The sequence below is a fragment of the Mesoplodon bidens genome, assembly GCF_964165515.1.
Source record: "Mesoplodon bidens genome assembly, chromosome: 14".
In the NCBI taxonomy this organism is placed as follows: domain Eukaryota; kingdom Metazoa; phylum Chordata; class Mammalia; order Artiodactyla; family Ziphiidae; genus Mesoplodon; species Mesoplodon bidens.
This window is the reverse complement of record NC_138170.1, coordinates 15,057,220-15,080,556: the sequence shown is the minus strand read 5'-3', so window position 1 is coordinate 15,080,556 and position 23,337 is coordinate 15,057,220. Positions and strand designations below refer to the sequence as shown.

The 23,337-nt window shown below is 58.8% G+C and overlaps 1 protein-coding gene across 1 annotated transcript in view; it reads left to right on the top strand.

The window, feature by feature from the left end:
- The window catches only part of FAM178B (family with sequence similarity 178 member B), a gene marked incomplete at its 5' end in the record, with an annotated part of 98,716 nt that overhangs the window by 74,301 nt on the left and 1,078 nt on the right, over nt 1-23,337 (top strand). The window contains 4 exon segments of the mRNA XM_081254603.1: nt 538-625; nt 8,469-8,594; nt 22,059-22,136; nt 22,458-22,610. Of these exon segments, the coding sequence (XP_081110729.1) occupies nt 538-625; nt 8,469-8,594; nt 22,059-22,136; nt 22,458-22,610 (445 nt within the window).

The window sequence follows — 23,337 nt, the reverse complement described above, 5'->3', positions numbered from 1 at the left end:
CTGTGCTCCGCAACGGGAGAGGCCACAACAGTGAGAGGCCCGCGTACCACAAAAAAAAAAAAACCCAAAAAACAAAAAAAAAACCCAAAACTTGGCCTCACCAAGCCCCGGTCACCCACCTTCCACCACCCTACATGGGCTGAAAGCTCATAATGCTGCAAAGGAAAGAAAAGCCAACGGTCTGTGCAAAAGAGGTTGAACAGTCCCTACCTCTGTGTAGCACAAATATATAGAGGAAAAAACTAAGACGATAAATACTACTATGCTAGCCTCTGAAGTTACCACTTCTTTTAAAAAATAATTTTTTTCTTTTTGCTTATTTTTAAACTTTCCCATCTTGCATGTTTTATTACTTCTAAAATAAATAATGAACGCTATAAACCAAAGGAGAAAGCCAGAGTTCCCCACGTGGCTCACCCCTGTTCACGTCTCGGTGTGTGTCCTGCCCCTCCCTGCGCCCACCTGGGGACTTCAATCCCTCCACCACCCGCCCAGGGTGGTACACCCCCTCAGTCTCTCTCACCCCTTCTCTCACAGGCAGCTTCGACGCCAGCTCAGCCTCGTGATCATTGCCCGGCTGCTGGGCCAGCAAGAGACGCTCCCTCTCTGGCAAGAGAAGGCCCAGGTGAGTCCCTGCCTCAGCATCCGCTGGGGAAGCCCGGCCGGCTCCTCCCGCTGCTTTTCCCAAAGGTTGGGAGCCTCAGGCCGGCGGAGTCCAGGTGCGCCTGAATTTTCTGCTCACATCCTTGCATTCGACAGTTACTTTTTGCACGCCTACTATGTGCTCGGCCCTGAGGATAGAGCAGTCAGCTGGGAGCAGGGATTACTTTTTCAAAGAATTGTGGTTAAATATACAGAACATAAAATTTACCATTTTCACTTTTTTTTTTTTTTACCACCTTCACTATTCTAAGGGCAGAGTTCTAATCGCTGCCACCGTCCACCTCCAGAACTTCTTCATCCTCCCAGACAGAAAGCCTGAGCCCGCTGAACACTGACTCCCATTCCCTCCTCCCCAGCCCCTGCTTATATAACTTTTTATAGGTGGAAAAACAACAAAGGTGAACACGAACATGACTCAGTTAACCCTGCTCGCTCGCAGTGACCCTGCTGCCGCGTGTCAGGCGTGCCTGGGGCAGCCGGGGAGGACGTGCCTTCTTTCCCCCCCGCCCCCTGCTCTCCAAAAAGCTCTGACTGCAGCCTCCTAGCAGCTCAGAGAGCAGTAGTTCCGGGGCCCGGGGGGCAGCATGGGTCATAGCCAGCCCAAGGGCGGGTGGCGGGGGGGTTGAGAATGCTCTCACCGGCCTCCCACCCCCCCACAAGGGTCTCCCTGGAACCCCAGAAGAGCTGCCGGGTGCAGCTGAGCCGTCTAGGCAAGGCAGTCCCAGCGAAAGGCTGCGTCTCTAGTCCCTGGAGGTACACCGGGCAAGCCCGCGGCCAGAGCGCTGAGAGTATGTTCCGGACCCTCCTGGGGCGGGTGGACCATATGGCTGAGTCTAAGAGGCCACGATCGCAGGGCGGGAGCTCAGAAAGGTGACCGCTTGGGTTGGCTCATCTAAGCAGGCCCGGCCTGGCTTTGCCCCGGCTGCCCCCTCTGCCTTCCATGCTTTCCCCAAGGCTTAGGACGGCGTGAGCGTCTTCTCACCCCAGTTCCATGTCACCTTCTGCAGGAGGCCTTTGCTGACCACCCAATCCAAAAAGTGCCCTGGCACCACCGCACTCTTTGAAAGTATTCATGGTGCTCACCTCCTGATATTTTTTTATTTGTTCAGGGTCTGTGTACACACACACACACGCACAGAGCATCAGCAGCTCCTTGAGTGCAGGGACCGGATGGTTTCTGCTCACTACTGCCCGTCAGCTCCTAGCACAGTGCCTGACACACACAGGACCTCAGCACACACGTGTGGGCTGAAGGAACCCGAGGTTGAGTTCCCGGGTGTGCAAAGGAAGGTTCCCCAGGCAGAGACCTCGGGAGGGCAGGAGGGGAGGGTGGCCTGCTCAGGGGTCACTTCACAAAGGTGAGAGCCTGATGACAGAACATCTCTGCGAGAAAGAGAACAGAGGGGCCAAACAGGGGCGGGGCAGGCAGAGATGCAGCAGCAGGACAAGACAGAGTGATCCCAGGAGGCTCCCGGGCTGGGGGCAGCCTGGTAGAGAGGCTTGGGTGTTGACCCGAGTGCGGCCACCGAGCTCCTCGGAGAACCAAACATGTGTCAGCAGAGCGGAGGTGAGAGGCCAGAGTGTCGAGATCAGGAAAGGTAGGACTGGCTGCACGTGGTGGGTGGGAGTAGCCACCGGCCGGCCGGCAGCACTTGGCAGCGATCAGGAAAACACAGGCTGGCTCGAGCATGAGGGTCAGTTCAAGGCTTGGGGTTTTGTTTTGATTTGTTTTTTATTAGCCAGAGCCTACGCAGCGGAGAGTGCGGGGAGCGTGATGAGGGCCGGAGAGTGGCGAGGGGAGTGGTGCGGGGGAGAGCTGGGTGGTCTGGCCTGGTGGGGACCTGGGCGGGAGGTGAGTGAGCGGGGCTGGTGGGGGGGAGGGGCGGGAGGATGCCTCCACCCTGGAGAGCTGGCCGGGGGAGCTCCCAGCCTGTCTGGGGCGGAGTCCAGCCCTGCCCTTGTGGGTCCCAGCTCCAGGGCTGTCCCACCACACCTGTCACCCACCTGCCTGCGTGCCCGCCGTGCGTTTGTGAGACCCCAGCCGATCACCTCCTGTGTGCCAGGCTCTGCACCAGGAGACGACCTCGGAGGAGAGGGTGTGAGCGTGAGCGAGGCAGGCCGAGGGCCCCGTGACTAACTCTGCCCGAGGGCAGCGAAATGGCCTCCAGAGCCGTCCGGAGCCAGGTCTCGAAGGGTGCGTCAGGGCTCGTGCCGCAGGAAGGAGAGAGGCGGCGGGCGGGCCAGGCAAAGCTGCGCCAGACCCGCGGCGGCTCGAGGGGCAGACGGGCGGCTCGAGCCTGCCCGCTGTCCTCCTGATGTGCTTCCCCGTCCCCACTGCAAGCCCGCGGCCACTGCACGGCCTCCTGCCAGGTCTCGGGGCCGCAGGCGCTCCCCTTTCCAGTCAGACCTGCCAGGCGGCTCCTTATGAGACACGCCTTCAGAGGGCCACCTTGGCCCTGCAGCCGCCCACGTCAAGCCCCCACGCCCCGCTTTCCCAACTCCTCCTCGACCACGTGGCTGCCAGGGCTGCCTGGGCCCTCCTCGCGGGCCAGCCCAGCCACCCTCTGCACGTGGCTTTGTGCCTGGGGCACTTCTTCCTTTCCACCCGTTACATCCCAACCGAAGTGGTGGCTCTAACGTGCTGCAGAGCATGGCTGAGCCCCGGTGCGGGACAGATGGGGAAACGGAGGCAGGCACGGTTAGGAGACTTCTCAGGGTCACGCAGTGGGAAAGCCGTGGAGCCAGCATTCAAACCCAGGTGCCCTGACTCCAGAGTCCGTGCCTGGGATCCCTGCAGTGTGCCGTCTCTGCTTCTCCAGCCCCTTCCTTGGATCCTGTTGTGGTGACAGCCTGGACCACACCTGCTGCTTCAGCTGAGGTGCCCGGCTGGTCCCTTGAGCTTTGGTTCTGGCTGGCAGATAGGAGGACAAGGGCTGGCCCTTCCTTCATCCATGCATAAGTGCTTGATAAACCTTAGCAGTTGATTTACCATGAAGGGGACTTCAGTGGTTGAGAATTGGCTCATAGAAGGAGAGGATCTGGGGTGAGTGCCCAGGCAGGGGGTTCTCAGGGCATCGCTGGGCAGGAGGAGTCCCCAATGCCTGGATTGCTTGGTTCTCCATCTCAGGCTGCAGCCGGAGGCCCCAGGATCAGGAGCAGGTGCTGAAGAAGTGAATTTGAGGGACAGGACTTCTGTAGGTGGTTGGGATGCAGCAGCCCCAAGGCTTGCATCTTCCAGGAGAGCCTCAGGCTCAAACTGCTTCCTTCGTGTTGTTCCTGCGGATTATGGGGATATCCCAGAAACAGCAGGGTTTTGGCCCCAGGCACCAGTGTGCTCCAGACACGGCTCAGGGCACTGAAGATACAGCCCTGAACAGCGTTCAGTCTCCTTCCCTCATGAAACTCAGTGGAGACAGACACAGGCACCAAGAGAGAAGTAAATCTTTGGCATTCCAAATGGTGATAAGTGCTGTGGAGAAAAATAATGCCAGATAAAGAGGAGGGGGAGTGTTGGGGGGATGCTGTTTTATAGGGGTGAACAGAGAAGGGGACATTTGAGCACCGACCTAAAGGAGTCACGCAGGTTTCTTGGGGAAAAGCATTCCGGGCAGAGGGAACAGCCGGTGCAAGGGCACTGGGGCAGGCAAAGGCCTCTCAGGTTGGAGGCAAAAGGAGAGGCCGGTGTGGCTGGAGCAGAGGGCTGAGGGTGGAGTAGGAGGAGCTGAGGTCAGAGGTAAGTGGGGACTCAGGTTGGGGCTTGACTTCCATGCCGAAGTGGAGAGCCACTGAAAGGTTTTGATAAGAGGAGGGACATAATCTGATTTATAATTTTTTTTACAATTACACTGGCTGCTGTGTTGAGACTAGACTGTTGCGGGTGGAAGGAGGCAATTACAGTAATCCTGGCAACAGCTGATGGTGGTTTGGCCTGGGGCGATGGCGGTGCACGCAGGTGGCGAGCAGTGGTGAGATTCTAGGTGTATTTCCCAAGTACAGCCAGCGGGATGTGGAATGGGAGAGAAAGGCGAGGAGGCCTCCAAGACCCATGCAGCTGGCAGGATGGAGAAGCCCTTTACCGAGACGGGCAAGACACAGGTGGAACAGGTTTGGAGAGAAAGCGGGTTTCTTATCCCAGGCCACCTCTTACGACACAGCAAGCCTGCTTTGTCAAGCCACGCCTTCCAGTTTGGAGTTTGGAAAACACGGGCTTCGAATGGCCAAAATCAAGGGAGACAGAGTTTTGCATCTACTATGGAAAGGCCAGCTGCAGACCTGACCTGCTATTCGTTCATTTGTTCATTTAACAAATGCTTATTAAGCATATACAGTAGTTCCTGCTATCCGCGGGGGATACAGTCCAAGATGTCTAGTGGGTGCCTGAAATGGTGGATAGTACTGAAACCTATATATGCTATGCTTTCTTCCTATACATACCTACCAGTGATAAAGTTTAATTTATAAATTAGGCACAGTAAGAGATTAATAACAATAACTAATAATGAAATAGAACAATTATAACAATATACTGCAATAAAAGCTATGTGGGTGTGGTCTCTCCCCATCACAATATCTTATTGTATAAATTTGATGCCTTTTTCATCATAACTAAGCCCTTATCATGCACTGTGGCCATAACTTTTACATTTTGAGATGCAGTAGCAAAACCAGCATGGGTTTCTTTTTCCTTCTTCACAATTTCACGGATCAGAGATGTGTTCTTACTGTAGATCTTAGCAACCTCAGCATATGATTTTTTTCCCTTCCTTCTAAAGTCGAGAACTTTCACCTTGTCACTTAAAGGAAGCACTTTAAGGCCTCTTTTTTTTTTTTTTTTTTTTTACGATACGCGGGCCTCTCACTGTTGCGGCCTCTCCCATTGCGGAGCACAGGCTCCGGACGCGCAGGCTCAGCGGCCATGGCTCACGGGCCCAGCCGCTCCGCGGCATGTGGGATCTTCCCGGACCAGGGCACGAACCGGTGTCCCCTGCATCGGCAGGCGGGCTCCCAACCACTGCGCCACCAAGGAAGCCCTAAGGCCTCTCTGTGACATATCTGAATTGCCGGCATCACTGCTCTTGTACGTTGGGACCATTTTTTAGTAAAATAAGGGTTACCTGAGCACAGGAACACAAGCGCTGCAACACTGCGACAGTCAGTCTGATAACTGAGACGACCACCAAGTGACTAACGGGGTAGGATCCACTGGGCACAGGGACATCCACATCCAGGGAGGAACGGAGCAGGACTGCGCGAGATTTCATCACGCTACTCAGAAGCGCGCGCGTGATTGAAAACTTAAAAGCTGTTTATTTCTGGAATTTTCCATTTCATATGTTCGGATCTCGGTTGACCACGGGTATCTGAAACCGTGGAAAGTGAAACTTCGGATAAGGGGGCACAACTGTGCCACGTGCCAGGTGCTGTGCAAGGCTCTGGGGACACTGCAGTGACGCAAAACTGCCCTCACGGAGCTTACTTTCTAGTGAGGGTCAGGGGACAAGTAATAATAAACATAACAGACAAGAAAATTACATAGCATGTCAGAAGGGGTGCTTGCTGCTGGGTAGATGGGCGGGCAGGTGGCGGTGGGGTGCCTCACTGGGAAGGTGGGCCTGGAGGAAGGCTGGAAGGCAGAGGGGGCAGCCGCGCAGTGTCCGGTCAGAAGGCCCAGGCAGGGCACAGGCTCCAGGGAACAACAGGGGCCACCCGGGGCCTCGCAGACATTTAAGATGCTGGCCTTCTCCACTGGGCCAATAGAAGCAGCTGCCGGGGTCTGAGCACAGGAGGGACCGCTGTGTGGACAGTTGCCTCGCTGGAACTGTGTGCCGCCTCTTGCCGGACAAACCGACAAGGCCAGCGGAGGCCTGCCTTTTCGGGTGATCATTTGCTTCTTGCCTGGGGATGTCTGTCCTAACACGCTGAGTGTTTGCAGAGACGGCTCCCAGCGGTGGGGGTAAAGTGGGGAGGCGTGCTGGTCAGAGCCTGGCCCTGCTGGAACCCACGCAGCCCAAATAAGTCCTGACCGCGCGCGGAGAAGGGTGTGTCTCCCGGGGAGGGGATGACTGCGGCTGCCAGAGCTGGGAACAAAAGAGAATAAGCAATCAGAAGGCAGCAGCTTGCTGTGCTGAGCAGAGTGAAGCTGTTTTCACGGAGTGAGAGGAAAACCGTGGGAGCAGCCAGCCACTGCTGTGTGCTCCCCGGCCCAGCCCGGCCCGCCCAGGGCTCCTAGCAGGGAGGGTCCCAGCTGGGGCGGGGCTGCCTGCCGAAGGGCTGCTTCTGGGGGCGTGGGCTGCAGAGCCCGCTCCTGTGCTTGCACAGCTGTGAGCCCGGAGCAGGCAGGGCTGTTTTGGAAACTATCGCCAGACTTGGAAGGCCTGAGCAAGGCAACACAGCTCTGGTTTCGGTGAAGTTCCAGATGGCGCCTCTCTTTGCCCAGAACCTTCCCCCACTCTCTCTCTCCCTGCCCCATGCCCTCCCTCTCTGAAGGGATCAGACGCTAGGCCAAGAAGCCCTGGCCCCCTTCCAGGAGCCGAGGCCCCGGGCCTGACTCCTAGCCCTCACTCAGCCCAGCTGCTCTTGTGGGCTTTCTAAGCCCGTGGCTGGCCGAGGTGCTGAGCAGGTGCCTGCGGGTGAGTCAGGGGGAAGGAGCCAGGTGTGCCAGGCAGGGCTGGGCTCGGGCAGGGAGCTGGCCCAGAGGCTTAGCCCTCGCCCTTTGGGCCGGCCTGCACCTGCTACATCTAAAGACGTGGCGCCTCTGTGAACCCCCCAGGCCCAGCTCTTTCCTTCTGCATCCTCCCTCCCCAGGGCTACAGGTGGCCTCAGAGGGGCCCAGGGCTCGGAGACTGCCTGCCTCCTGAAGCCCCGGCCCTGAGTTAGCTCTGGGGCAGCTGGTGGTCCTTGCCGGGGCTCAGCCGAGGCTGCCCAAACCAGGTGCAGGGCCTGGGTGGGAAGGAGTGGCTGGATGCAGACACCTGGACTTATGCAGGCCACGTGCCCCCATTTGTTCAGAGATGGGGCGGGTAGGGCAGCTAGCAGATTGGGTGATATAATACATTAACCAAAGGGCAGTGTGTGCACCTCGCGGGGAATCCCATTCCAACCAAGCAACTGCCTAAGGACATTTTTGAGACAATCAGAGAAAACTGAACACAGGTGTTTGATCGTGTAAGGAATTCTTGGTAACTTTGTTGGGCAAGAGAATGATGTGATTATGTTGGGGAAGAAGATCCTTATCCTTTTCTGTTTGAAGCTCTTTGTGGGTAAAATGATACGGTGTTCGGATTTGCTTTGAAATTCTCTGGAAGGAAAAAGGCGGAGGGGGGCTGGGGGTGATGAGTGCCGGCATCATTCACGTTCACAGAGATGGGCATGGAGGTAGTTCTCAACCTCTCTTCTTTCAGGAGTGTTGAAAACGCCCATGGTAACAAGTTAAATGACAAGAGAGGGCCAGCGGGCCTGAGCAGCAGCTCAGGGTGGGAAGGTCTTGTCCTGTGGCAGAGGAGACCCTCTTCTGGTCTTGGTTCTTCTAAGCCCCAAGTGTCTGCTCAGTCCTGGGATGTGGGTTAAGTCCTCCTCGTTCACTTGTCTAAAGGATGCATGCCCTGCGAGCGTGAGAGCCTCTTCTCCTGGGAAGGCTCCGAGAGGCCACAGGGCTCCCAAGGGAAAAGGTGCCCCCAGGTCGTGGAGCCAATGGTCTGGCTCCAGAGCCTAGGCTCCGACCCATGCCTGCCAGCCGGCGTGTCCCGACCACGCGTCCCCGCAGTGCCCCAAGCCCTCGTGAGTTAGGGCCCCGCTTCTCTCCCCAGCTGTCCTCGCTCAGCCGTCTCCTGAGCCTCATGAGGCCATCAAACCTGGAGCAGTACCTGGGCCCTGAGACCATGCCGCCCGGCCAGGAGCAGCAGCCAAAGGCCAGTGCCCAGCTGGACCACAAGGTGAGCACCCAGCCCCTGCCCACCTCTGCCAAGGCACCACCCCAGGGTAGCAGGGAAGGCTGGGCTGTCCACAAGGCACAGCCTGGGGGCCTTAAGGCTGCCAGTCCCAAAAGCCCGGGGCCTCGGGGCAGGGCCCAGCCAGCTACTCCCGCCCATCTCCACAGAGCCTGTGCCCCTCATGGAGGCACAGTGGGCACAGGCGTACAGGCTTGTGAGTTTCGCTGTGGCCTTTGCAGCCTGGCATGGCTTTGTCAGCCGTGTTAGAGAGGACGCAGGAGCTGAAGTGCTGGCGAGGGGAGTGGGGTGGGAAGGGTGTGGCCTAAGGGAGAAGCACAGGGAATGTTAAGATGCAAGAGGCCCCATGTTGCCTGCGAGTGGAGCTGGGTCCAGCTCCCTGTTCCTATTTCCTGTTTCCTGTGGCCCTCACTGAGGCTGAGTCCTTGGCCTTCCCCCAGTTCTTCCTAATTGACTTTCCAGACATCACCCAGCTTTCCCAAAAGCCATGCTTTGGCGGGAGCCAGGGGCAACAAGGTGCCCCAGAACCTGCCGGTTGTGGGGCTTGGAATGGTCAGGCCTGTGGCCCCTGGGGTGAATGTCAAGCAGGGGTGGCGGCGTAGGGTCTTCAGCCTGGGAGTCCCAAGCCTGGCTCCCTGGGGAGTTGGGGGATAGAGCTCAGTGAGCTCCCCCATCCCTGGGGACTCCGGGATGAAGGATGCAGATAGGCATCTTGCTAATTTAGGAAGGCGGTAGTTCCAAAAACCTCACCCAGGGGTTGGGTGTTGACATCCAGAAGGCCAGCCTTTGGGCATCATTCTGCAAATCAGATAAGTGAATTAATTACTGAATGAATACAAATGAACTGTTAAGAAGATATGATAACCCCCAGGTGTACGCTGTCCCCGGGCCCTGTTCCCCTTTGCCGGCTATTTCTCGTGAAACTGGAGCTCCTTATGGAGGCTAAGTCTGGGTTTTCTGGGGACTCTGGAACAGAGGTGGGCTCAGCCCCTGGGGGTGGTCTGTCTGAGCAGGACACAGGTGGGCAGGCCCCAGGTCTGGGCTGGGGGAAGGGAAAAAGAGAGGAGAAGAAGGGGAGGGGCGAGAGAGACAAGAGGAGGCCTGTGTCTGGTCTGGCCAAGGAAGAGCTGCCCTCCAGGCGCCTGGGGCCACCTCTGGACCTCGCCTCACAGTCTGGTAGCAGATGTGCCTTCAACAGCCTGGGAAGAGAGGGGAGTAAGCTGGCGGAGGGTATCCTTGTATATTTGAGGACTGTTCTCATGCATGTAAAGGAGGCTGTGAAGTGTCAACCCCGGTCGGCTGCATGTTGGCAATGACCCATTTGGCCTGGGAACACGAGGGGCCAGCGTGTCTTGGCCGGGTGCTGGTCCAGGGCAGCAAAAGAGGCAAGTGAGGCCCAGACAGCTCTTAGATGCCTTTGCTGCAGCTCGAGCCCACTGGGATTGATCCCGGTCTGAGGTAGCCAAGAGCAGAGAAGGGACGTGGACGGGTGGGGCTGGTGCTGGCGCACGGGCAGCAGTCTGCACAGCAACGTGGAGCGTGGAGCATCCTATCCCCCTGGGCCGGGTACTCTCCAGACCGGGAGGGGCCGGGTGGGGCAGACGACTGGACTCCCGCAGCCCAGCCCCACTCCCCGCTGAGCCCACTGATTCCCCATTAGGGCCCAGGCGTGTTTCATCTTCAAAGATGATCGGGCTACTCACCAGCCAAAAAGAGCAGCGGCATCATCTACCCTGTTTTACAGGGAGTGGTGGTCTGGGCTGGCCGAGCCTTTTATCCCTAGAGCTCGAAGTCTTTGCCTTCTTTCTGCTTGGGGTTCCCTAGAGCTCGAAGTCTTTGCCTTCTTTCTGCTTGGGGTGCAGCGGGGAAATTAAGGCCGGAGTGAGGTTGGCCTGAGGCGACCCAGCCTTCAGGAAATGGGGACAGGCCCTTCCCAGCGTTTGGAGCAGCCCTGCTGGGCCTGGCCCCCGGGCCCCTCACTCCTGTCTGGGAGATTTCCTGCCAGGACTGCTGGGTCGCAGCCCTCCTCCAGCTCTGCAGATAAACACTTCTGCCAGCCTCCGCTCCCCGCCCCCCCTCCTGTCTCGGCCTGGGGCCTTGGCCCAGGCTCCTCCTTCCCCCGGGAAGCTCCCAGCCTTCTTCTCCTGGTCCTGCCTTCCCCGGAGGCTGGGTGCTCCCTGCCCAGGGTGTGACTCTCTCTCCTCACTGATCCCATGGCTTTGCAGTTGTCCATTGACTTGTCTGTCTCCCCAGCTAGACTGTGGGCACAGCTGGTGTCTCAGCATCGCGTGCCGTGTTGGGCGCTAGATGGTTGAATGAGGGCACGAATGAATGAATGCAGTTGTAATTCTCCCGCTCTGAACTCTCTCCTTCCACCCCATTCTGGCCCTCCCACCCCTCTGCTGGAAAGCACCCTCCCTCTGCACGCCCCCCACGCTCAGACCAACCTCTGTGTAAAGGCCCCCTTGTCTCTTAATGTCCTTGTTTCATTAAGGCTACAAGGGTTGATGGCCTGGGCTTCTCCTGTTGGAGGCCCTTGACTTCAGACCTGTCACCTGCTTATGAGAGAACCAATCACAGCCGTTGTTTGTAATTCTAAGCTAGTGAGATTCCTGCCTGAGAAAGCTAACAATCAAGTTCAACAAAAGAAGCAACTTGCTCCTTCTGCAACACTGCAGGGGGTGGGGGTGGGATGGGAGGCGGGAGGGGGCTGGGGCGCGCGGGTTCTGTCCTAGCTCAAGAGTCACAAAGTGTCCCAGCAAATCAGGGCAGAGCTTGTGTGGAAAATAGGAATCCTGCTTCTGAACGGGATGATGAGAGTACTTTGAGCATTTTAAGGTGCTTTTGGCTAAAGAAGTTGCTCAGCCCCTGGGTGAGTTACGACAGCCCTGTGCTTGCCTGGTTTGAGAGGGGTTCTCCCAGAGGAGAAGGAGCATCGAGATGAGAGTGACGCCTGGGGGTCCGGGGCTGCCCCGCGAGGAGCTTGCGCCCCACCTGTTTGAGAGAGGTGGGAGAGGATGTCTTAATGCAGGCTTGTACTCTGAGAGTTGGCCTCCAGGTGCTTCCCTCTGGCCCATGGGTACCAGTTCTGCAAGAGGCCAGCTCCTTCCCAGGCGCGCGCGCGTGCGTGCGTGCGTGCGTGCGTGTGTGTGTGTGTGTGTGTCCGTCCTTTCCGCCTCTGTGCAAACATCTTGTAACTGGACTCTGTTTTCCACTGTCTCCTCAAAGCGACGAGCTCAGCCGTGCAGCCCAGAACCAGGGGTTTCCTGGGGGCTTTCTGTTGTCTTTTAGCTGACTTGCCTAAACCGTATTTGTCCAGACTTGACTCATTTTTATCGCGATGACTGACGCTGTGGTCTTGTTAAACCTCCGCCGCGTGTGACGTTCCTGTTGACCACACTTCCCTGACCTTCCTGACTTCTCCCTGGCCTGCCTTCTGCTACGTGGATGCTAGCTACAGTGAAGGAATTTTGGGATCTGTATTTCCCCTAGGGATTTTGGAAGGTCTGTTGAACCAGGATCTTTATGGTAGGGTGGAACTTTTCCCCCAGTTTGGTTAAATTTGGGAACTTTGAGGAAGTTAACCATCTCTCATTGTGTGGAAAGAAAATTAAGGCCACGGAGGGGGATGGCCCAGCATTGGGGCTGCACTGAGGCACCAGCCGGTTCTGTCTCCTCCTCTGCCCCTTGGGCACACCCTCACGGGACAGACAGCCTGGGACCCACGTTCTGGGTTCTACATCTGTGATGGGCCCTGTCCCCCCAGGGCCCAGCCGCAAGAGGCCACCCCACCCAGACTGAGCCTGGCAGCTGCAAGGGGCTCCCATCGGCTTCCTCACCACGTGCACGCCTCCCCACGCACATGGCCTGTGCTCCCGTCTCTGTGCTCGTGAGGCTTGTTTATAGGAGAAGTGCGTGTGTGAACAGGGAAGGGGCGGGGTGTGCTCTGGGCTTGGCTGATGCTGGGGTGAACCCCACCCTGCCTCACAGATTCCTCTGAACTCACGCCTGGCGCCTCTGCACATCTTCTGCAGAGGGCACAGGACTGCCACGCATGAGTGTGTGTGCACGTGTCTTGTGCGTGCGTGTTGTGTGCATCTCCTGTATATCTTTATGGTGTGCCCATGTGTTAACAGAGTTGACAAACAAGTTTTACTGCTTTTACTGCTGCGCTGGCCTGTCCCTGTGTCGGGTGACCCTGCCAAGAGCCGCCTTACGTGACTGGGTGGAGTTCGTTGGGGAGTTTGGGGCTGCCCTCTGGCTCTCTGCACCCGCCTCTGCACCCTGCACTCTCCCGCTGGCACTCGACACCAATGGGGACGTGGACTCCCTCAGGCTTGGCTGGGGCACAGGCTCCTGGCCCTCGTGTCACCTAGAAGGACAGGTGGAGCAGGAAGCCCTCCCTCTCCCTCCACTCTCTGCCTTCTCCCCTGAACTGCCGGCCCCTTGCCCTGCACCCTAGGGAGAGCCACACCCACAGGGCTGAGGACCTTGGTCAGGCCAAGATTAGGAGGACTGGTTTTGAAGAATGGACAGTGGCTATTCAGGACCCCTGAGTTCCTCCTCTGGCTGCTCTGTGTTGGGTCCCTCCTCTCTTCCTCCAAAATGAGGAACAGCTGACATCTTTGGAAATAAACTTCGAAGAGGTGACCTCTGGGGAGGTGACCCTAAAGGGAGATCCGTGCCCCAGATACACATCACAGCCACCTGAGTGGCCACTGAGCCCCTTCACAGTGGGTACCTCTGAGCGTCTGAAGGCACATGAGGCGGGGGGCCCAGGCCAGCTTTGATTGACTCCCGGGAATTCTGGCTTCTTTGCAGGTGTACGAGCAGGGCTTAAAGTGACGTTGTCGAGCTGGGGAGGAGAGGCTTAGACTCTGCAGGCAGCTGTTGTTGAAGCCCAGCCAGCCCGAGTCCTCGGCAGCTCTGGCCTGCTCTCTGCCCTGCGCCACCCCAGGCTCAGTCCTCCTGAGGACCCTTCAGGGCTCCCTCCCGTAGGCACCGTCCTTACCCCGTGCGGGTGACTCCACTGCCTCTGCCCCAGCACCCCGGCCTCTGTCTCTCCATCCTTCAGGTCCTCCTGGACAACTCTGCGATCGTCTTTCTCCCGTTCTTTCGTAGGAATGAGCGAACCTGAGTGCCCGTCATATCACATTCAAACCCCCGCATCCAAGGCCTGCGTCAGCTGGCCTACTTCATCCATGCGGTTTCTCTCCTGTGCATCAAACCACTCCATTTGATTCCAAGCAGTGGGTGTCTTTCCCAGAAACCCTCCATTCTCAGGCCCGTGTCTTTGCCCTGCTGGTCCTCCTTCCTGGCGATGCCTGGCCTGTCTCTCCTATCCTTGGATTCCGGTGGTCATTACAGTCTGTTCACTCAGCCAGTGGCTTGTCCTCACATTGCTTCACACACCTGAACAGAGTCGCCTTTGAGGGTTGGGTCCAGGGTCTATCTCAACCACACGCTTCCATTAAAATGCCTACCCTGAGCAAGTACAGTCTGGTGAGGGACCTTCTCCCTGCCCCCCTGCACCCAGCCCCGCCCACCAGCCTCGGGAGTGTGGGCGGGGGAGCAGTGCCCGCTTGCGGGGTCTTAGTTTCTGCACCAGGGATCGAACCCAGGCGCCAGCAGTAAGAGGGCCGAGTCCCAACCACTGGACCACCAGGGAGTTCAGCAGTTCCTTCTAAGAGCCCGGTGCAAGCAGCTTGGGCTCAGCTCCCACTGTCACGCACCTGAGCGGGGAGCGGGAAGGGTGTGTGAGGCCCCTCCCTAGCTGTCCTCAGCCTGGAGGGGCAGTTGCCAGGCAGCCCACGGCCCCCTCGACTGCTCTTCTGCTCACCGCCTGTCCTGCCCCTTCTCACCCCGTCTTTGCCAGGACCCTGTAGTGACAGAAACACCAACACATGTCCCAGGAGGTCCTGGGACAGCTCATCAGGCTCAGCTGGACCAGGGCTGAGCAGTGTCGTGAAACGTCAGTGTTGCCCTCTGCATCTCTAGGCTCTGCCTTTTGGTGCGTTCCCAGGCAGCTTTCCCGCTGCTTCTGAGACACCCCGGGCTTATTTCCTTCCCTCTGCAACCCTAGCCAGGGGGAAAGAAAGAGCTTCTGTCCTGGATCCTAACAGAGTCCCAAAGTTGAGTCTCATTGGCCTGGCTTGGGTCATGTGCTCACCTCTAAGCTAATCACATAGCCAGGCATGAAGTGAGTGGCCAGCCCAGGTCACACATCTTTGCCTGGAGTCCGGGCTGAAGTCCCCACTGTGTGGCACCTTGGCCTGGGTGTAGGGGACGGGAGGCTGGGACTCGACAAAGGAGGGAGCAGGATCCTGGGCACCAGGAAGCCTTAGTGTCTATGGCATCCCTCTGGTCTTCAGCCGTGGGCCGAGGCCTTGTTCTCTAACACCCATGGGACGTATTAGGAGGGCAGTGCTTCCCAGGCGCTGGCCATGCCAACACGCCAGGAGACAATACAGAGAGTGAGAAAGATAAGAAAGAGAAGGGAGGAAGCCACTGCTTTTGAGGAAGCCACCGCTCCGTGGGGCCCCTCCAGCCCCTGCCAACACCCTGGCTGGTTTCAGGGGCTCCCTCCAGAGCTGGAATCCACGTACTGATGTACACGTGCACACCCAGGCGTAGATTCTCAAACACAGGCACCGAGAATGTCGTCCCTCTCTGGGCAGCAGGCAGAGCTGGGTTTCCGTTCCAGATCCCCCTGGGGTCAGGGTCTCTAGTCCCAGCTGGAGAAGCAGGATGGGCCAGCCAATCCCTGCCTGTCAAATCCCCCCCCGTCCCCCCCGCCATGGCCAGCAGGAAGCCAGAAAGGAAGGGTGGGCTGGGTGGGAGCACTCCAGCAGGGGTTTGCCTGTAGCCCCTGGTTCCTCCCACCTGCAGACATAGGAGGGGGACAAATGCGCTGAGATAACCCCCTGCAGCAGGTCCACAGGAACAAAAAGCCCTCAGCCTTCCTGCTTTTGTCTCAAGTGCATCTCTTCCCCACCTGGCCCCGCTGTGCCACGGCCTCCTAGTTCCCTCCCCATCCTCACTGCCAAGAGCAGGGGCCAGGGCTGCTCAAGGTCCAACTCCAAGTTCAGGATAGAGCTTAAAAAAAGAATACCTCGGTCCCTTTCAAGTGAGTTCAGGGTCTCAGGTCTCTGAACCCACCTCCTCTGGGCAGCTAGAAGAGCAGGTGAGGGGCTCATCTTCTGAGATACCTGTGGAGGGGGACCCATGCGGGGCCCCGAGGTCCTCTAGCAGCCTCAGCAGAGACATCCCATCTCTCCGCCCCGCTGGGGCCTTGAGACAAACTTTCTAGGCAGTGGCCATTCCCAGCTGTTGAGCCGGAAGTCCTGGTCCTGTCCAGATGCTGCCATCCTGTCTCCCGTCAGCCTGCTCCATGTCTAGGGCTCCACCCACCCCCACGCCTAAACAGGCACTCTCATTTACAGAACTGAGTGTCTGTCCTTGCGAGCCCCCGGGGTGAGTCTGGCGAGTCCTGCCTGTGACGTCTGTTCTCTGGCCTCTGTGCCCTGCGCTTCCAGGGACCTGGGCTAGGAAGAGGTGCCGTGTCACCATGTCATTTCCTAGTGATGGGTCATGCGTCCTTGTCATTTCCTTCTCTCTAGGACTTATGATGGATGACCTGTCCTGGTCAGAGTCACTTCCATACTCAGCTTTCCTGTGGGCACAGCCCTCTGCTTGCTGCTTTGGTGCTTGCCCAAGCCAAGGTCAGAGAGTGTAACCTTGGAGCAGGAACAGCCTGGGCAAGGGGAATAAATCTTGCACTCAACTTGTGGGGCAGAGGAAGTTAGGAAGAAATAGCACCCTAGAGATGGTGGCAGGTGTCACACTCCAGGACAGGTCCAGACGGGGTTCCCCTAGAAAAACGCATCCCCTCTCATCCTGAGCCCCGGTGGACACACTACTAGCCAGATGAGCTTCAGTCTGTCACCAGTCTGAGGCTCTTGGCCTGGGGCCTACGAGTAGCCCTACCTCAGGATTACTCACGACTGACTATTTTTGTTGTTATTTGCCCAGCCGGTGTGTGATGGAGTACCTAGACCACGCCTGCTGCCCCGACTCTCCTCCCCAGGGGGGAGCCTCAGCCTCTCCCTGTCCTGCCTCTAGCAGGCCCTTGGTCCCTGGCTGTGCAATGCAGAAGGGCTTTGATCTCTCTCCAGGGTTAAATCCCCTTTAGGGAGCACGAGCGCACGCACACACACACGCACAGCTTGTTCAGCTTAAGGGAGCACGTACAGACATTTGCATCAGGCCTAACACTTCGTGGAGATGGCCATATGCAGTCAGGGGACCTCTCCAGGCTCAGCTTCCACATCTACTGAAAGTGAAGGTCAGCAGGACCTCTGTGGGAACCCGCTGGGTCAGGGCACTGTGCAGTAGTGCTATAGGGTTCAATTTGATAGAAGGAGAAAGGAAGGAAGGAAGGGAGGGAGGGAGGGAGGAAGGAAGGAAGGAAGGAAAAGAATTCATCAGGGCCTAGCTCTAGCCTTGGGTTTGAAATGGCCCAAGGCAGACCAGCACGGCTTCACTCTTTCCCAGACTTCATTGGTTCTAGAACTGACCTTCAGCACGTGTGTTTGCAGCGAAGTGTCTCTGAGGGAACAGAACCCCTGAGAAGACCCACACGTGGCAATGACAGGACCTATGGCAGAATTCTCCTCCTGGACCTCCAGGCCTTCCAAACGCGGCTGAGAGCAGCCCAGCCAGGCTGTGGCTGAATGCAGGTCCCCCAGGACAGCACCCCTCCCAACCCCAGAGCCTGTGAGCCTGGAGAGGTGAGACCAAGGGAGGCTGCTCTGGGGTACTGGCATCCCGGGCAAGGAACCGGACAGCAGTTGGCCTTGAGGGCCAGCTTGCTGGCGGGAGCCAGCGACATCTGCTGTGTGAGCCCCTGGGCCCCAGCAGCCTGGCTGGAAGGCTGTGTCCTTTGAGTCAGTGTGTCCTCCCCAGCAGGTGTTCCTGGGTCAGCCTTAGTTCTCCCCCCATCACCCCCCATGCCCCACAGCAGCTGCCCCAGAGCCTGGCTGGACCTGCTCCCCCAGGACCGTCCAGCCAAGAGCAAGATCTGCCATCCCCCGCCTTCCTTGCACCCCTTCTGCTCCCCACCGGGCTGGCAGCCTCCAGGGAGGGGGCTGGGTTCGAAGGGTTGCCTCGGGTGAGCCTGCACTCTTGGTCAGACCCTAGGTGGGAGAAACTATTATGTTCCGGCCAGAGCGAGTGGCTTCCTGGGTGATCCTCTCCCTCCCCCTCTCTGCCCTTTCTTAGCGTAAATAACCCACAGCCAGCTCCCTTGGCATTAGCTAGAGGGGAATTTTTCTAAAGGATGAAGTTCCTGGGAACCGTCCACCCTTTTTCCCTTTCGTCTCATGACGAAAGCTCTGTACACCAAGACTTGGCTGGCGGTTCCTGGGTCAGAACTAGCTGGACCAGAAAAGGAGACACTGGCCTTCCCCTCCCCCGGCCCCTTCGCGGGTGACAAGCCCAGTGGGCTGTCCGTTATCTCTCTGCCTTGTCATCCTTCCCCAGGGAGAGGACGGGCCCGCCTCCAGGCTCTAGAGCCAGGAGGGAGGCATCCTGCACAGAACTCCTCAGAAAAGTCTGCCTGCCAGACTCCAGGGAGAGACCCGGAAGATGGAGCTGCAGGCCCCGCTGGCAGCAGCGGGAGGGGACCGTCCTTTCCTGTCGGCACTGGGTTCGGGCACGTCCCGTGCCTCAGACTCTGCCTCTCCCCAAGTTGTTGACTGAGGTTTCCTGGCCCCGTTTCCCTTGGGGGCTTCCCAGCCTCCACTCACGCCCCAGTCGGGAGGTGCTGGGTGGCCTGAGCTGGGGAACACCCGTTCTACAGACAAGATGCCCAAGCTTGGATGGATATAGCCCCCACTCAAGGTGTGCCCCTGCACTGCTCAGTAACCCTGAAGCCACCCGGCACCCTCCCCTACACCCATACATACCCCCGCCCACCCGTAGGGACTTGGAAGGGGCCTCAGACAGGAGGAAGGGCCACCTTGCACTGGCCCTGCTGATGCCTGGCCTCTGCCCAGCCTCCCTTTCCAGTATCTTGAAAGAGAAGACAGAGCCCCACGTTTCTGTGGTGCCAGCAGGACAGGAACGGGCTTGCTGAGTTCAGGAACTGGTCACAGCACAACTGGAGCAGGAAACGCAGCTCTCGCACCTGGCTGTTCGCTGAGCGGCCTACCCTGTCTCCCGCCCGGCCCTGCCGGGCTCCTGGGCTAGCCCCCGCCCTCCCCACCGGAGGAAGTTTCCAGAGGACGGAGACCCAGGTTCAGCCTCCCCCAGCCTGCTAGAGCCCCAGTTTCTGCTCATGGTTTGCTTCTCTGACCTTCACAGAAACAGGGCCTGGGAGAGGAGGGTTGAGGTGCAGGAGAAGCCTGGCGTGTCCCCGGCGCCACGGTCTGTCCCTTTGTCTGGACGAGAGCAGAAGGACCCTCTCTCACCTCTCCTCATCCTCTCAGGGCAGAGACCGCGGGGAGGAATGGTCTGGGTGACTCTGCTGATAACGAAGCCCTTTGCCCCAAAGCGGGGAGAATGCTCCCAGCCCTCCTTCCAGGTAGTGGGCACGGTTCCCCCGTACCCGCACCCGCCCTTTGGACGATCGGCTTATACAATGTGGTTAACAGGGCTCTTCTTCAGAACTACCTCTTCCTTCTTGCTATTCTCGTGACACCCCCCGGCATCCCCCGCAAAAAAAAAAAAAAAAAAAACCCGTATTCAGACTAGTTTTCCTGGGATTTTCCCTCCCGATTCAATTATGGGAATCGGCGTTAAGACTCAAGTTATGAAACCTGTACAGACGTAGCCGCTGTTTTCTCTCAGTAAATCCCCACTGCACAGGCGTTCCTCCAGGGCACTCCTCAGATCCCAGGCCCACCGTCACCACGCCCCCCTCCCAGGAAGATACATTCTGCAGGGGAGGGGGGATCAGGGGGCTGGGGGCCTGGCCAGGGCCTCCACCTGAGCCCGCGGCCCAGCGCCTCAGCGCCCCCTTGGGTTGGGGGAATGTTTACAGGTGAAAGGTCCTTCTCTCCCCTATGCCACAGCCCTCCCGGGCTTTCACACCCACCCCGCAGACAGGCCCGCCTCCCGGCCGCCAACCAACGGCTCCGTCGCCCTTGGATATTTTCTTCGGCTTCTGCCACCTCTCACCATCAGCGTGCTCAATGCGCCTCTCGAAGAGGGTGTTCCCAAGGTCACGTCCCTCTCCCCTGCCCCGCACGTACCCCAGACCCACCTGGGCTCAGTCGTTTATCATTGGCATTGTCTGGTTTAAAATTAATTTTTTTTCATTATATTCTGATTATATGAGTAAAGCACACACATTGTAAAGAAATAATCTTAAAGAGAGAAAAAAAAAGATGAAGGAGGAAGTGTTATCCTTCTGAGAGCCGCGTTTTCACTTCGGTGGATTCCTTCCCAGCGGATTCTATCCCCTGCTTCCCCCAAGTGCCCCCCGTCTGTCCTCCACAACCCAGGCTCCCTGCTCCAGAGCAGCGTTGAGTGGCCTCCACTGTCCGCTGTCTGGTCTCTCTGCTGCCAGCCCAGTCCCCAGGGTGCCCCTCTCCCCCCGCTCCAGCCCAGCTCGTGCCCCAGCGGCGGTCAGTCCCCCAGCGCGCCCTGCCTCTGCTGCGTGCATCAGCCCGGGATCTGTCTGGTGCTGTAATCTTGGCTGTGCCCCACCCGCACAGGGCCACCTTCACCTCAAATCCTACGGCTCCTTTGAGACCTGGTTTAGTCACTTCCTCCCTGAAGCCCTCAGCTGCACACCACCACCGCTCCCCACCTCCCCAGAAAAGCCAGAAGGACCCTTTGTCCTCCTGGTCCACGGGAAAGCTGAGGTTCAGTATTCAGTGTCAGTAACCAAATGACTGCCTTCCTGAAACATCTTTTCCCCTCTGACGTCTGAGTGTGTGTGGCTGTGTCTTAGTCAAGGTACGCTGTCTAGCGCACAGGCTTGAGCCTGCTTTAGGGGGTTGGGATGGCGGGAAAGAGCCGTTTGCCATGACCGCAGAGTTCAGGAGTTCCAAATGCCGTGTCCTCCTGAGGGCAAGGCCAGGCTGGGGAAGGGGGACCCAGCAGGTGGACCCTGCTCACGGAGGCTGGATCTTCCCCAGCCCCGGGGCAGTGCCGCCTGGAGGCACACCCAGTGGGCCCCCTGCTTTTCCCCACTGCCAGGTGCCATGCCACCCAACCCGGCCAGCCTGCCACCTGCGGGCCTCAGCTGCTGTGCTGAAGAACAGGCTGAGTCCTGGGCAGGGCAGGTGCCGCTGGAGGAGGGGGGCCGGTGGCCTGTGGCCTCAGGAGTTTGCATGTGGTGTTTGAGCTGGAGAAGACTACACTCCAGAGTGTCTGATGCTCTCAAAAACCGTTCCAGCGTCTGCCCTAAGGAGGCTGCTGGGTCTGTGCAAAGAGGCTGTGACCGTTTCTGGGGCACCACCAGGTGCTCTCAAGGGGGAGGATGATAAGGGCAGGGGAAGTGGGGGGACAGGGGAGCCTTGGCTGGCTCTGAGCTCCAACCCCATTATCACCAAGCTGGAGCCCTGCTGGCCATCTCTAGAGCCTGCCTCTCCCCTCCCAGCTCAGCCTCAGGGCTGGTTATCTGCCACAGGCGTGATGGTGGGGTGCTTCCTGCCACCCTTCCTATCTTAGGAGGAGTCTGAAGGGGGCAGAGTAGCAGGCACCTCTGAGTGGGGGAGGGGTGTGCCCCCTGAGGGCCAGGAGCAGGCCGTCTGCACAGCAGGAGCCTCGCCTGCCTTTGGGGTGGGTGCTCCCCGTACTTCGTTTCTGTGCACAGCAGGTGAATGTCTCATAAATGAATGGGCACCCACAGAGTCCAAGGGCGCCCCGGGATCTAACTTAGCCTCTGATCACATAGAATCGGCCTTCGTCCTGTTTGCACCCCTTGGTGTCCAGGGGGCAAGAGCGAGGGTGTGCGTTGGTGGGTAAGGTGTGCAAATGCTCGACCAGACCTCCTGCCCTTTGCCCCCCTCCCCTCGCCAGCCTCCTCCGGTCAGCACGGTGGGAGTGTCTGGACTGAGCTGCACATCTCTCTTTGCAGGGGTGTCCCCCCGGGCTGAGCTGGGCACCCATGGGGGACCCGTGTACGCGTATAGTGGACAGTGGCTTCTGGTCACAGTGCGCACAGGCGTGGGTGCCACAGACAGCAGGCAGAGCTCAGAGGGGACAGGCCCCTCTCGCCCACGGGCTTTCTCCTCTGGAGCCCCAGGATGGGGCTGGGTGACAGTGTGGATTCTGGATGGCAGAGATTTCTTCTTTTTCTGAGGGGGGCGAGCGCGGTCATTCCTCAGGGGCAGAGCTCTGAGTGAGCGGGGCCCTCCTTGAGGACACCTCCCCACACACTGTCTCAGGAAGCCCAGGGCTGGGCCGGAGCTGCACTCAGGGAAGCCTGTCTCTCCCCAGGTCTGCTACCTGTGCCACAGCCTCCTGACGCTGGCTGGGCTGGTGGTCAGCTGCCAGGACATTACTCCAGACCAATGGGTGAGTCTCCCAAGAGGCTGGGCTGGGGCCACTGGGGGAGGAGCCCAGCCCGCTGCCAGGAACTGGAAAGAGTGGGAGGCTGAGAAAGAAGCAGGCCTGGGGGAGCCGGCCTCGTCCTCCTCCCAGCGTCCCAGCAGGCCTTCCCAAGGGTTACTGACCCGCACCCCCGGTTACCCCGTGCCTCCCCCGCCTTTCCTGCCTGACTTCTGAGCAGTCACTCAGACCCGTCCTCCTCCTTCTCCGATTTTGTGCTCCCCTCCCCGACTGTGGCTGCCGGGCCTGTGCCTCCCCCCACCCAACCCCTCCCCACGGCCTCTGCAGGGAGAGCTGCAGCTGCTGTGCATGCAGTTGGACCGCCACATCAGCACCCACATCCGGGAGAACCCCCAGGCCATGCACCGGACCAAACTCAAGGACCTGGCTGCCCAGACCTACATCCGCTGGCAGGAGCTGCTGGCCCACTGCCAGCCCCAGGTGGTGCCCACACCAGCCCCCCGGGCTTGGGAGGGGAGGGAAGTGGTCAGGCGGCTGACCGGAGCCCTCAGTGTGTCCGCCCCCTCTGCAGCTGCCGGGTTCCTGGCTGGAAGATGGGGGCAGAGGGCAGCGCGGGGAGACGTGTCCTCGGTGGGCCATCGCCATTCTTATCAAGAGTCAGAGGCCCCGTGTGGGAGGGCGGTGAGGGAGGCACAGCGCAGGCGACTCCTGGGTGAAGAAGGCAAAGAAAAATTTCACCCCGGAAAGGCAAGAGCCTGGGCCACAGGGCCAGTCTGTCGTGAGCTGTGCCAGGAAGGGGCAGCAGAGGCACCAGCTGTCCACCCTCTGCCCAGTTGTCCTGTGGACCTGAGGCTGGCCTCCCACTCTGCTGGGGGGAACGCGCCCCGGCTGCCTTGGTCCCTCCAGGTTTTGTAGCAGCAGCGCTCATGCTCCTGACTCCCTCAGACTCCCTGGGTAATAAATATTCATAGTTAATGTTTATTGAATAAAGACCCTCTTCTACATGAATCCACGTAACCTCCATGAGGCAGGTATTGTTATGATCCCATTTTACAGATGAGCAAGGTAGCCAGAGTCACTGAGAGGTTAAATAGCTTGCCCCATCATGCAGGCCGGGGCGTGCAGATATCAGAACCAGGGCACAGAACCAGCCTGACTCGCCAGCCTTCACCCTTACGCACGGTCCAACCCCTGCTCTGGCAGTCTC